This window comes from Pseudopodoces humilis, chromosome 28 (assembly GCF_049639895.1).
Source record: "Pseudopodoces humilis isolate 2021_Gansu_Grassland_sample_001 chromosome 28, ASM4963989v1, whole genome shotgun sequence".
Taxonomy (NCBI): Eukaryota; Metazoa; Chordata; class Aves; order Passeriformes; family Paridae; genus Pseudopodoces; species Pseudopodoces humilis.
Genome location: NC_142227.1, coordinates 3,750,460 through 3,764,283, shown reverse-complemented (window position 1 = coordinate 3,764,283; position 13,824 = coordinate 3,750,460). Strand labels below are relative to the sequence as shown.

The 13,824-nt window shown below is 57.3% G+C and overlaps 1 protein-coding gene across 2 annotated transcripts in view; it reads left to right on the top strand.

Annotated features, from left to right (window-relative positions):
- ADAMTS10 (ADAM metallopeptidase with thrombospondin type 1 motif 10) overlaps positions 1-13,824 on the top strand; it is a 63,310-nt gene that overhangs the window by 8,422 nt on the left and 41,064 nt on the right. The window contains exons 2-4 of one of the 2 annotated variants that reach the window (XM_088067736.1): positions 3,609-3,770; positions 4,258-4,537; positions 10,008-10,363. In XM_088067736.1, the coding sequence (XP_087923862.1) occupies positions 4,450-4,537; positions 10,008-10,363 (444 nt within the window). In that variant the 5' untranslated portion in view covers positions 3,609-3,770; positions 4,258-4,449. The remainder of the gene's footprint in view (positions 1-3,608; positions 3,771-4,257; positions 4,538-10,007; positions 10,364-13,824) is intronic. The other variant, XM_005531252.3, reaches the window with a different exon arrangement.

Below are 13,824 nucleotides of genomic sequence, written 5' to 3'. Positions count from 1 at the left end.
TTTACAGCCAAAACCTGTGTCCCTCCATGAAGCAGCAATGGCAGGGGACAGGGACTGTTTTCAGGTGACTTTGGGATCAGTATCCAGGAGCTACAGGCACTAAGGGCTTGTTGTGTGTCCTGGAGGGCAGCTGGGACCCAAGCAGTAGAAAAGAGTCCCCTGTGGGCAGCAGGGGACCAGTGTGGGTGGGAAAGCCTGAAAAACCTGGTGCTGCTGCTGCTGCTGCACTGGCACAGCCCCTGAGCCACAAATCCCAGTGCCCTGCAGTCCCTGCTGTATTTAACTTGGATTCCGTAGAACACGAGGCCATGGAGCCAGCCCAGGGCTCACAGCTCTTCCCCCCAGAGATAAACTTCGGCCTGGTGGAACAAGCCCCAGGCTGGAGCAGCTGGAGGAGCAGAAACCCCTGTGGTGCTGTTTGTAGGGACTGCCAGGGCTGCTGTGGGGCTGAGGTGCTGCTCAGCCCCTTGGGAGGGTCAGGGGGCACCAAAAAGTGACCAAACTGCAGGATGTGACATGATAGCCCCAGTGCAGTTATGGGGTGGTGTCAATTCCCCATTTTACAGAAAAATAAAATAACCTGGAGGCTTTAATTCCTTAAAATAACAGCCCAGGAATGCTGTTGGGGTGGTGCAGTGGTGAGGTCCTGCTCCCACTGTTCCCAGTGCTCCCACTGGGGTGCTGCTCTCACTTCTCACTGCTCTCCATTGTTCTCCAGTGCTCCCAGTTCTCCCATGTCTGGAATATGTCACTGGAAGGCCTGGCAGGGGGTGCATTTAAAATATTTCCTCCCCCCGGGGCAAGCTGGAAGCAGAAATCTGTGTTTGTATTTATTTCCCCCTCAGGAAAAAAAAATAATTAAAAAATAAAAAAAAAAAAAAGGAAAAGGACACCTGAGCTCATAATTTGCAAAAGCTGGACGAGAAACCTGGAAGCCGCCGAGCCCTGCATCTTTAAAAGCAGTTAAATTCCTGTTCCCTGCACTAGGAGGCACCTTGAACCTTCCTCTTGGCCCCGAGCAGAGCCCATCTGCTTCCTATTACCTTTCCCTGGCGCTGCCCGGGCTTCCAGGGAATTCTGTCTGCAGCGCCCAAATTGGGACCAGTTGTCATCCTCCTCGCTCCTTCTTCTCTTCTCGCTTCATTCCAGCTGGAATTTCACCCTCCCCTCGCCAGCCCTTTCCTTCCCGGGGGTTTTGGGGGTGGCCCGAGGTGGCCCGAGGTGACCCCGGTGCCGCTCGGGGTCGCGGCCAGAGCCGCCCTTGGCACCGGAGCCGGGAGCCCGAGCCGAGGCTGCCAAGGACAGCGAATTCCTTGGGAAGGAGCAATTCGGAAGCGGCCCAAGCGAGGGAGGCACGAGAGCGGAGAGGTCACCCCGTGTCCCCGAGCTGTCCCCGAGCTGTCCCCGAGCTGTCCCCGAGCTCCCCCAGCCCCCCGGGGCTCCGCGATCCCGGGGATTGTCCGGCCGAAGTGAGGTTATGGAAAACTCGGTAGGGATGGAAGCACCAGCGCTGCTCGGGCTCTCCGCTCCTTCCTCCGGCTGCTCCTCCTGCTCCTCGGGCTTTGGGAATGAAGCCCCGCCGGGAAGGGGCCGTGTTTTCCCCGCTGCCTGCAGGGAGGGATCGCAGCCGGGCCCTTCCCCCAGCCCGGCCCGCAGGAATTTTGCAGCTGGAATTCCTGCCTTGTGCTGCTCCCAACGCGCCTCCTTCCCCCAAGGTCAAGGCTGCTGGCTCCTGGCGCCGGCGGCTCCTTCCCTGCCGCTGTTCCGGGGGATGCTGAGCAGGGGAAGGGCAGGCGGGACACGGGGACACCGCACAGGGTCACCGAGAGGCGGGGGGAGGACGGGAAGCCTGGAGGAAAAGGGTTCAACAGCTGGAAAACAGGGGAAATCGGTCGTGTGAAGCCCAGGAGAAAGTGCACTTTAGCTGGGCTCCGTGGGCTTTGGAGCCGTGACAGGATTTAAAAGCTGGAATCTCGAGCTTTGGGAGATGCTGGAAAATGCTGACTTAGGAGAGGGCTTTGCTTTCAGCTTCTCCCTTTTCCAGCCCAATTCCCGCAGCCGGGAGCGGGCACGGAGCGGCCCCCGCGTGCCTTGGCCGGGGGTGGCACCACAGGTGATGCTGTCACCGCTCCTCGGCATCCTCCTGCAGGGGTGGGATGGGGCACAATTCCTGCCCCAACCCTCTTCCCCCCGCTCCCTGATTCCTGCCAGCTGTCCCAGGGAAAAGGAGCAGCCCGAGGTGAGAGTTTCCCCCTCTCAGGCACTTTATTCTCAGGGTCACTCACAGGGTTCACAATTTTGGAGGCCACCATCGTGTCATGTCTGGGCTTTGCAGGGGAAAACCTGGCCCCAGATGGGACTGGCCTCACCGAGGATCTTTGGCCATTCTTAACTGTAAATAAGCAGTGAAAAAATTTTAATCTTTAAATTATGCAACTCCAAACTGTGTTCAAAGCTGTGTGTTTCATCTCCCACCGTTTCTGCCTAGCAGGGGGGAAAAGCATTAATTTAGGTTAATGGTTTTAAGCTGAAGGAGGGGAGGTTTAAATGAGATTTTAGGAAGAAATCCTTCCCTGTGAGGTTGCCCAGAGCAGCTGTGGCTGCCCCTGGATCCCTGGCAGTGTCCCAGGCCAGGCTGGACGGGGCTTGGAGCAGCCTGGGACTGTGGGAAGTGTCCCTGCCCCTGTGGAATGAGATGAACTCTAAGGTCCTTCCCAACCCAAACCATTCTGTGATTTCCATGATAAATTTGGAGCAGAATCATCTCCTGGATTTCCCCCTGTACCTCCCCTGGGCTGTGCAGGGTGTCCTGCAGCACAAATACCATTCATGGCACAGTGAAGATGGGAACACAGGAGTAGAAATTCACTTTCAGGGATTCAGATTCCCATAAGGACATGAAGGGGAGCACGGCAGATCCCTGGAACACCCAGCTCCACTGCCCTGAGCTCTGGCCTGTTTAAAGCAGCCCAGAGCAGGGGTTAAACCTTTCCTTACCGGGGTGAGGACCACACACAGGCCCTGGCTGCTGAGCACCCTCCTCCCATCTCCAGCCTCTTCCCATGCTCGGAGCTTGTCCTGCCTTTCCCTGGAAGTTTATCCTGCCTTTCCCTGGGAGTTTATTGTACCTTTCCTGGGGAGTTTATCCTGCCTTTCCCAGGAACTCATCCTGCCTTTCCCAGGAACTCATCCTGCCTTTCCCTGGAAGTTTATCCTGCCTTTCCCTGGAAGTTTATCCTGCCTTTCCCTGGAAGTTTATCCTGCCTTTCCCTGGAAGTTTATCCTGCCTTTCCCTGGAAGTTTATCCTGCCTTTCCCTGGGAGTTTATCCTGCCTTTCCCTGGAAGTTTATCCTGCCTTTCCCTGGGAGTTTATCCTGCCTTTCCCTGGGAGTTTATCCTGCCTTTCCCTGGGAGTTTATCCTGCCTTTCCCAGCCCTGCTGCAGCACGTGGGATCTGCACCACTGCTGCAGAACTTTATCTGCCGCCTCTGCAGGGAGGTTTGGGGCTGGCAGCGTCACCGCTGGGATATTTGGGATTCTCTGGGAGGTGAGGGATGTGCTGCACTCATCCCACACTCAATGGGAAAACAAGAATAAAACCCCGCAGGCTTTGTACAAGTCCCCAGCACGATTCGAGTTTGGTGTCATCGCCTCAGACTGAGTGGAAATTCTCTGCGAGCCAGGAATCTTTCACCGGAGCAATTAGCAGAGCATTTTAAAGAACAAATGCGATTGGAATCTCGGGATCCATTTGTGGATAGGGTTGAGGGTGAGTTCCCTGAATGGGTTCTTTGTTTTCCATCACTTTTTTAGGCTCAGCCAGTACACTCTGAGAGCAAGTGCTCTTCCCTCAGTGCGGTGACAGTCCTTGAAGTGTGTTTGAAATCCAGGGAAACCCTGGAGAGGATTTCTGGGTTGCTGCTCACCAGCTCCCTGCCAGTGCTGTTATTTCCTGCTTTCTTTAAGGCATCAGGTGACCCAGGGCACTCTCGGGGCTGCTCTTCCCCGGCTGCCACAGGATAAAGGATTCCCACTGATCCCGAGCTCCTTTCCGTAGGTACCGGATAAATCCCAGCTGGGAGGACCCCCGGGAGGAGGAGCAGGATCTGATGGGATTAATTCATCCTCAAACACTTCCCATCCTTTCTCCTCTTTTCCCTTCCTTCCATCCCACTCCTGCCTTCTCCAGGACCCCCTTTCCCCGTTCCCCCGTGTCCTCCTCCATCCCCCCGCTCACCCTCACCTCTCACCCGCAGGGGCGATGCGGGCGCTGGGGATGGGCCGGTGCTGACCCCTGGCCTCGGGACAGCTCGGAGCGGCCGAGGATGCCTGCGGAGGGACCCGGGACTCCTCTCTGGACATAAGGGGTGGCCGAGGGAGAGACATGTGGGGACAGCGCCCTCCCAGCCGGCACAGATCTCCCTGCTCCGACACGAGCGGCGCTCACCATGGCCACAGCTTGGAGGCTCCTCACCTGGACCGTCACCCTCGGCCTGGCCGGCGGCACCTTCCCCGGCTCCAGCTTCCAGTCACAGGGTAGGGATGGGATCCGTGGGATGGGATCCATGGGATGGGATGGGATCCATGGGATGGGATCCACTGGATGGGATGGGATCCATGGGATGGGATCCACTGGATGGGATGGGATCCATGGGATGGGATCCATGGGATGGGATGGGATCCATGGGATGGGTTCCATGGGATGGGATCCGTGGGATGGGATCCACTGGATGGGATGGGATCCATGGGATGGGATCCGTGGGATGGGATCCACTGGATGGGATGGGATCCATGGGATGGGATCCATGGGATGGGATCCATGGGATGGGATGAGGAGCTGGATCCAGCCATGGGGAAAGGGACCTCAATTCACCAGTGGAAAAGGAGCTGGATTCACTTCTGGGATCTGGATTCACCCCTGCTGGATCCACCCATGGAGAAGGGAGCTGGATCCTCTCATGGGTAGAGGAGCAGGGTTCACCTGTGGGGAGAGGAGCTGGATCCATCCATGGGAAAGGGAGCTGGATCTGCTTGTGGGGAGAGGAGATGGATCCACCCCACTGCTGCTGGCAGAGCCCTCATGCTGGCCTGGGGAGGGACTGGGGGCGCAGGTGGAGACACCTCCAGCTCTGCTCCTGCCCAGCTCCTCCCACCCCTCGGCTGGGGTTTTCCATCAGTCTCCAAGGGCTGGAGGTGTTCTGCTCTCGGTGACTTTTGTCAGAATTCAGAGCAGCTGGGTCAGCCCAGGCCAGAGCCATGAGAGGCTGGGAAAGGAAGGAGGTGTGGTGGCAGCAGGGGCTGCTTCCCTTGCAGGGAGCAGCTCATCCTTGGCTGAGCAGAGGCTTTGTTGGCAGGAGTGTTGTGTGTGTGGTCCTTGGCGTGCCCAGGGGTGGAGGGCAGTGCTGGGACACCCAAACCCTCTGCCCAGCTGAGCTGGGACAGGACTGTGCTGCTGGAGGAGCAGGGGTGGTTTGCACACACATTTTGGAAGTGTTTTTGTGTCCATCTGGTGTGTCGGCGTCTGAAGGACTCGTGTTTGAACAGGGTCACGCTCAGGGACTGCAGGGAAAGGGGAATGTGGGGTTCTTGCCCATAGTTTGTGCTTTTGTACCTGATTTTATTCCAGGTTAGGAGTGAAGGGACTGGAAAATGGGCCTTGAGCCCAGCCTGGAGCACAAACAACACCCACAGACAACAAAGGGGAGTTAAACTGATTAATGGTAACATTTTTAGGATTATTCCTTAAAAAGCAAGGTGAACAGAGGCAAGAGGAGTAGCACCTTTACTGTGCAAGGTGCTCAGACCCTGGCAGTGGCACTCACACAGCCAAAACCCCGCACCCCTCGTGTGCCCCCATCAGCCGTGGCAGGGCCACAGCCGCGTTCCAGGGCTGCTGAGCAGAGCAGGCTGTGGTGACAACACCGTGAGGTGGCTGGAGCAGCAGAGCTGGAAGAGGGACAGGAGCAGCCAGAGACCCTCAGTGTCCCAGGCTGGGCACAGGACAGGCAGGAGGGCAGCCAGCCCCAGCTGGGCACATTCTCCAGGCACATGGGGATCCCAGGAGCACCCAGCTCCTGCTGCTGCTCTCCACAGGCTCTGGCAGTGCCTGGGGGCTGCTCTGGGCATGTTCACACCCTGCTCCACGTGCAGACCCGCTGTGGGATCAGCCCCATCCCAGCTCACAGCGCTGGGATCCCCCATGGGCTAACACAGCTCCATCAAACCCAGAATTAACGCCTGTGCTCCCCCAGGGCAGGCCCTGAGCAGCTCTGGGGGCAGCTCCCAGCCCCTGATGGTGCTGGGATGTGGTGCCATGGGATGGATGTGGTGTGTTGGGAGCACCACGCCAGGACTGCAGCTTGTCCCCTGCCCAGTCCTTGTCCCCTGCCCAGTCCCTGTCCCCTGCCCAGTCCTTGTCCCCTGCCCAGTCCCTGCTGCCCCAGGGGCCCCTCGTGCTGTCAGAGCTCTGTTTTTGGTGTCAGGCTGTCACCCAACACCTCACCAGGCTGCTGAGACAGTTCCTAATCCCCACAACACCCCTTGGAGAGGGTGAGGCTCTGTTATCTCCTGGAGCAGCTGCAGGGTGAAGGGCAGGGTTATCACCAGCCCCTGGCCCCAGGCACTCACTGCAGGCAGCTCTGGAGCAGAGCCCTCGTGCCCCACGTGCCCCACTCCAGATCAGGGTATTTGGTTTATGTAGGAGAAAGATTAAGGTATCAGCCACGAGCTCTAATTTTAATCTTCATGGGGAGGAGCAGCCTGGCACTGAAGGGCTCCCCAAGGCAGCAGAGAAGTTCAGATGTGGCCTGGACACTCAGGGTGCAGTTTGTAACAGCCCAGGGAACAGCTGGAATGGTTGGAACAACTCCCAGAGCAGCTGTGGCTGCCCCTGGATCCCTGGCAGTGCCCAAGGCCAGGCTGGACGGGGCTTGGAGCAGCCTGGGATGGTGGAAGGTGTCCCTGCCATGGCAGGGGTGGCGCTGGATGGGCTTTAAGGTCCCTTCCCACTGAAACCATCCCAGGATTCTGGGAGTTGTGAGAGGATTCAGCTCATGCTCACAGTGCTGGATGGCTTTTAATGCAAAGGGAATTCCTGCCAGGAGCTTTAATTGTGGGGCCAGATCAGACATTCCCATTTTACAGAACACTCAGTGGGGCTCATCCCGCTGTTCCCAGAGGTGTAAAAAGGGCCCTTGGAGGGTGAAGTGAGGCTGCCACAGTGCCAGGGCAGCCTGAACCACGGGATTCCAGAGCATCCTCCACAGCCATCCCTTGGGAATCGTGGCTGGGCTGCAGCTGGGGCTCCCCTTTGCCAACAGCACCGCAGCAAACATCTGCTTCCTCTCTGTGCTTGAAGGAACTCGTGAAGGAAGAACAAAACCCTCCCTCCCCCATCTCCCCTCCTCTCTCTCCTTCCTGCTCAGCCCCCCCTGTGCCCTTTCCCTTCCTGGGCCATCCCTGCTCCATCTCCACCAGAAAAGGGACCCCACGAGGTGCCTCCCCCCAGCCCACCCCTCCACCCTGCCAGCTTTCCCCTTTGCTGTCCCCCTGTGCCCCTCGGGGGTGTCCTGTCCTGTCCCTGGGGAAAGGCTCAGAGCCTGCAGGGCACAGCCAGGGCTGCTCAGAGGGACAGAGGGCACAGGAGGGAGAGGCTGTGGGCTGGAATATGGGGAGCAGGAGCAAGGCAGGGGAGAGGAAATGCAGGGATTGGGAATGTGTGTGATGTTGGGAGGATGACACAGGGTTAGGGGAGGGAGAGATCCAAATCTCTCAGGCTGAGCTAACCCTTTTCACCACGGGACAGAGGAGGCAGCTGTGACACTGGACAAGGACAGTGACTCGTGTGTTCTGAGCTGTCACATGGGTGGCGTTGGATACCGGGAATGTCAGATGGAGGTGGAATATTGGGGAGGAATTCTTCCCTGTGAGGGTGAAGGGAATTCCCAGAGGAGCTGTGGCTGCCCCTGGATCCCTGGAAGTGTCCAGGGTCAGGCTGGACAGGGTTTGAAGCACCCTGAGGTAGTGAAGGTGTCCCTGGATGGGACTGGATGGGCTTTAAGGTCCCTTCCAACCCAAACCATTCCATGATTCCATTCCATGATTATTTTTTCCATTTGAGGCATTCCCCCTCTAAAGCATCACTTTCCAATCCGTTCCTGTGGTGCACAGCCCTGCTCCTGGGCTCTCCCCGTGCCTCGGTGTCCAGAGTGACATCCCTGAGGAGATCCCTGGCAGTGTCCAGCCCCCAACACCACCAGCTTCTCACACACCACCTCAGCCTCAGGCTCTGGACAGGTTTTTCCTCCTGGAAGTGTCTTCCAGGTCAGGATCAGAGTCTCCAGCCCAGAGTCCCAGGTGCTTTGCAGCCACAGCGAGCACAAACCACCCTCTGATTCACTTTTTCCAAGCCCACATGGACAGCAAAGAGGCAAAAATGAAAACAAAACACTTCCGACAGAAAGTATTTCCAAGCCTGAAGTCATTTCTAAGTGCAAAAAGTCACCCTTGTTTGCCCAGCCCCATCACAGGGACCTGCTGGGACACAGGAAAAGCTGGAGCACGGGAAGTTACAAACCTTATAATTAATTCTGGCAGAGGTGCCAGCAGTGTCTGTGGTCGGGAAGGACGGGAGCTCACCCCTAATCCCAGAGGGTTTAGGGAAGGGCTGTCCCGTTGCTGGTGGCCAAGGAAACCACTCTGGGAAGCAGGAAAAGGAAATTTCCCGGTGCTGCCCCGTGGTGAGGGTGCAGTTTGGAGCTCTGAAGGAGGAGGTTGTGGAGCCAGGCAAAATTCAGCCACCCTGAGCACCCCAAAGCAGCCAGGCCCCTCCTGTTGGCTTAGGAAACAGCGACAAAGGGGATGCAGAAAGGAAAACTTTTCCAGAGGGAACAGAGGGAAAATCCCTTCCCATGAGGGCTCAGGAGGCTCAAACCCTCCAGGCACGAGCGGTTCAGGAGGACACTCAGTGAGGAGGAGCTGTCCTGGTCCAGCACACGGATATTCCCCATCCTCAGCCCAAGCCTCTGGGGCTGTCAGACAGAGCCAGATCCCTGCTCAGATCCCATCTTCCAGTCCCTGGCACGTTTTCCTTTGGAAGGGAGGAGGTTTTGCCCGGGTTGCAGGGTGCCAGTTTGTTTGACAGCCTGCAGAGCTGCGTTGCTGTGCGAGGACAGGGGCTGGGGACAGTGGCCTTGTCACAGCACAGCCTGGCTGGCACCACACAGGCCCAGCTCAAGGACCCCAGGAGGACCTGCTAAGCCAGGCTGAGGTGATAAAAACCAGTCCAGGGAGCTGGGAAAGAGGGATCAGACAGGGACCTGGCTGGGGAGTTGGGATGTCTGACTTCTCCTCCTGCTCATTTTCAGCACCACTGGAGGAGTTCTGGTTGCCCTGTCTTATTTTGATACCAAGATTGGCATTTCAAGGACTCTGTGTCCCTGCAGCCCTGACTGGGGAGGTTGGGGTGGTGCTGTTGTTTTGTGTTCTCAAAGCCAGCAGCTCCCTGTGGCAGCTGCAGAGGTCCTGAGGAACTCAGGGAGAGTTTTCTCCTGAGCCATTGTCACCCCAAGCTCCTTCTGCCTCCTTTTGAACACTCCTTATTGCTGGGTCTGTTCCTGGAAGGATCCGGGTTAAAATAACCCTCCAAAGCTCAAAGCTGGACTCTGCAGTACTTGGATTCCCTCTGCCCGGTGGAGATGAAGGGATTTGGGATACTCCAGGTCCAGAGCCACAATCAGGGTGTCCTGAAGGGCCCTTTGGGCCAGGCTGTTCCTCCCCATCACCAGCAGAGGAAGAAGCAGCATTCCAAGGCTCTGCAGGCTGCAGTGTTTGGGGAAGTTTGGGGAACTTCCCAAGGCTCCCACAGGCTGGGCAGAGCCTTGGGATTCCAGTTCTTGGCCGCTGACCTGCGCTGGCTGTGGCTGTGCTCGGGCTGGCATTGTCCTGCTCCCTCTGCAGGCTGCCATTCCCACGTGTGCCATTCCCATGCGTGTCCTTCCCTCCCCAGAGGAATTCCTCTCCAGCTTGGATCACTATGAGATCGCCTTCCCCATCCAAGTGGACCAGAACGGGGAGTTCCTCACCTTCGACATGCGCCGGCAGCTGAAGCCGCGGCCCCGGCGCTCCCTGCCCTACGAGCCCTCGGAGCAGCAGGTCTTCTACAAAGTCTCTGCCCACCACACCCAGTTCCTGCTCAACCTGACCCTGCACTCCAACCTGCTGGCCGAGCACTTCACCGTGGAGTACTGGAAGCGGGATGGCATGGACTGGCAGCACGACTTCCACGAGGACTGCCACTACGCCGGCCACCTGCAGGACCAGTACCTCAGCTCCAAGGTGGCCATCAGCAACTGCAACGGGCTGGTGAGTCTGGTTTGGCTGGCCAGGGGTGGTGCCAACAGCTTTGATCCTCCAGCAGGTGGATCCACGTGGTGGGAAAAGCTTGGGGTTGGTTGTGAGCGGGGATATTCCACGCTGGAATCCATCACGATCTGCGGAGGGTGCGGTCATCCCTGGTCACATCCTGATCTGTGTGTCACTTCCAGTCCAGTTTCTGGGCATTTTCCCATTGATTTTGATTGGAATGGGATTATCCTGGATACCCAGACCTGGCTCTCACCGAGTTCTTCCAACAGCAAAGAATGTTTTGCGTGTGCTGGTGAGGAAGAAGCGCGGGAGCGCAGGGATTTCACAGCGCTGCTGGAATGTCACGAGTGCATCCAGATCCTTCCAACTGCAGATGCACTCCTGGGGATCCCAGATGCTTCTGTCCATTATTCAGGAGCTAAAAAAATGTCACTTGTGAGGGGAAAAGACCTGAAATAATCAGTTTTTCAATATGAAAAAGGGAACATCAAGAAGGGCGCAGGGTGGCATTTCCTCAAAACCAGCAAGGCTGCAGGAAGGAGGGTGGGAATGGTTGATTTTCCAAGTCCTGGCAGCTCAAACTGAACATCCCAGTCCTAAATATCAGCAAGGGACCTTAGTGGTGGACATCAGTGTAAGAACAGCTGAGCTCTGGACTAGGTTGCTTGGAGAGGGAGAGATCTGGGGAGATCTTTAGGAGCAGGCCAGACAAAAGGCTCTCAGAACCCCTCCAGGTATGATTCATTGGCTCTCCCAGCCCTGGGAATAGGCTGAGGATTTCCATCCCTATTTTTCTGTGATTGTGTGATATTTCTGGCTCACACAGCACATTTTCTGATCTGCCAGATGGAGGGATGGAGCAAACATATCCCATGAGTGGATCCCAAGGCTGATGGCTCCCTTGGAGGGGTAGAAAAAGGCTCTCTAGGCCAGGTTCATATTTCTGCTCCTTGCAGCATTCTGGCAGCGTGGAAGAGCTTCCAAAAGGGAATGAATTCCCATTTGATTTACTGCTGGGTGACCCTGCCAGAACAGTGCTGTGGGTTATTAACAGAAATGAGAATCTGACTCATTATATCAGAGTCTCAAGTTTCCAGCTCACAGCCAACAATCTGAGCTGCACAAACTCCTGGTTCCCGAGCCCTTTGTTCCGACACGGGAACTCTGCTCCGGATTTTGTGGTGCTCACAAAGGGTGAGCTGGGTGCTGCTGGCTCCGGAGGAATCTGGCATCCCCCTGCCCTCCCACTCCTCGGGGCAAGCGCTTGGAACTGGGAGAATTCCATCCCCAGGCCGTGTTTAGCTCTGGAGAGGCACCAAGGGCTGCCTGGAGGAAAATGCAGCCAGGCACAGAGAGGGACGGGGGGGTCATCCAAGGAGCTCTCCTCTCCTGAACTCCGTCCTTCTGCCCTCCAGGGCTGTGACACAGCGAGGATGGGGGAGGAGGGCTTTGGGGTCAGTGAGGACAACGGGGTTGGGGATTCAGGCAAGAGGAGGCTGGAATGTTTGTAGCTGCTAGAGAGGGGGCTGGACTTGCCATGGGAGATGTTTTGAGCGCTCTGGGTGGCCGCTAACCGCTGATCCACTCGTGCCACCCCTCATCCCCAGCAGGCTCTGCTCCAGGAGGGCGTCACCCATCCTGGAAGGGACAGAAGAGGGTCCCCAGGGGCAGGTTCCTGCTGGGGGGGCACTGCACTGCCCCACCTTTGCAGGTGATACTGCACTGGGCACAAAAGGGACCTGGGATGGTTACGGGGTGAGCTGAGCACGAGGAGGAGGGAAAGGGAAGATTGTGAACACAGCAATGAGCTCCAGGCCACCCTCCTGTCCTCCAGCTCCCACATCCCTCAGGAATTCCCATGCCTGCAAGGTTTGGTTTTGAAGCATTTTGAACATCCCCAGCACAGCTCCCACAGCACATCAGCTTTGGATGCCAGTACCGGGACACTCTCCCACTGACTCCTCTTCCCAACACCTGGATGTTCCAGACACTCCCACTGACTCCTCTTCCCAACACCTGGATGTTCCAGACACTCCCACTGACTCCTCTTCCCAACACCTGGATGTTCCAGACACTCCCACTGACTCCTCTTCCCAACACCTGGATGTTCCAGACACTCCCACTGACTCCTCTTCCCAGCCACAGGCACTGTCACCCTGGCCCGAGGGCAGGCAGGGTGCAAGGCTCACCCCTCTCATCCCCCACACCCTGCTGGGCTTCAGGCTCAGCCAGGGGAAAGTCTCCCAGTTCCCAGAGTCACAGAATCATGGAATATCCTGAGCTGGAAAGGACCCACAGAGATATCAAAGTCCATCCTGGTCCTGCACAGGACAGCCCCAGTCCCACCTCATGGCCTTTGCTGGAAGCAAAGGGTGACATGGTCCATTTTCAAAAACATTCCACACCTTGAGCTACCAGAAGGGCCAAGCAGCTGGAAGGCTCCAGGGAGCAGCCCAGGCAGCTTTGCCTCAGCCAGGAGCTGGAATCCCTGCTGGAATGCCTGCGTTTCATCCCTTGAGCTGCGAGAAATCCCAAGGATCCATCATGTCCAACCATCAAAAAATCACAGCCAGGAGAAAACAATGAGCAGAGAAGTGCCTTTCTTTTCCCTCTTGTGTCAGAGGAACAGCCAAAAGGCCAGGTCTTCATCAGAGAATCCCAGAATGGTTTGGGTTGGGATGGACCTTAAAATTCATCTCATTCCGCCCCCTGACAAGGGCAGGGACACCTTCTTCTCTCCCACGTTGCTCCAAACCCTGTCCAACATGGCCTTGGACACTTCCAGGGATCCAGAGGCAGCTTTCCTGGGGAGCCCCCTGAGCCCAGCATGAGCAGGAGTGCCTGGAGGGACCCAGATGAGGAGGGATGGAGCCAGAAGGCCCCGCTGTCAGACCTCCAGGAGCTGCGAGAGCCGGCCCCAGGCCGTGGCTGTGCCTTTCCCAAGTGTGCTGTGAGCTGACAGTGCAAATCCTCCTTGCTCTGCAGCTGACCTGAGTGAATCATACACAGGATATCCAGTCCAGCTCCCCCACAAACCACAGAGCTCTCCCAGGACCTCTCACCGCCCCCTTTACCAGCCCAGTGTGACGTCCAGCGCCCTGCCCCCAGAGCTCAGCCCCTGGGGTCAGCCATGGGACAATTTCCAGTCTCCTGTGACATCCAAGCCTCGCTGCTGGAAGGTGCCAGGCAGGCGTGGAGCCTCTGCAGAGGCTGGGGTGAGAACATCCCTTCTGCAGCGGGATGGATTTGGGGCAGGACACGCTCTCCCCCAGGTGCCCGGGCTGGGGGTGACCTCCTTCCCCCCATCCTGCAAAGCCAGCAGCCTTTCCATCCTTCCCATCCTTCCCATCCTTCCCATCCATCACATCCTTCCCATCCTTCCCATCCTTCCCATCCTTCCCATCCATCACATCCATCACATCATTCCCATCCATCACATCCTTCCCATCCTTCCCATC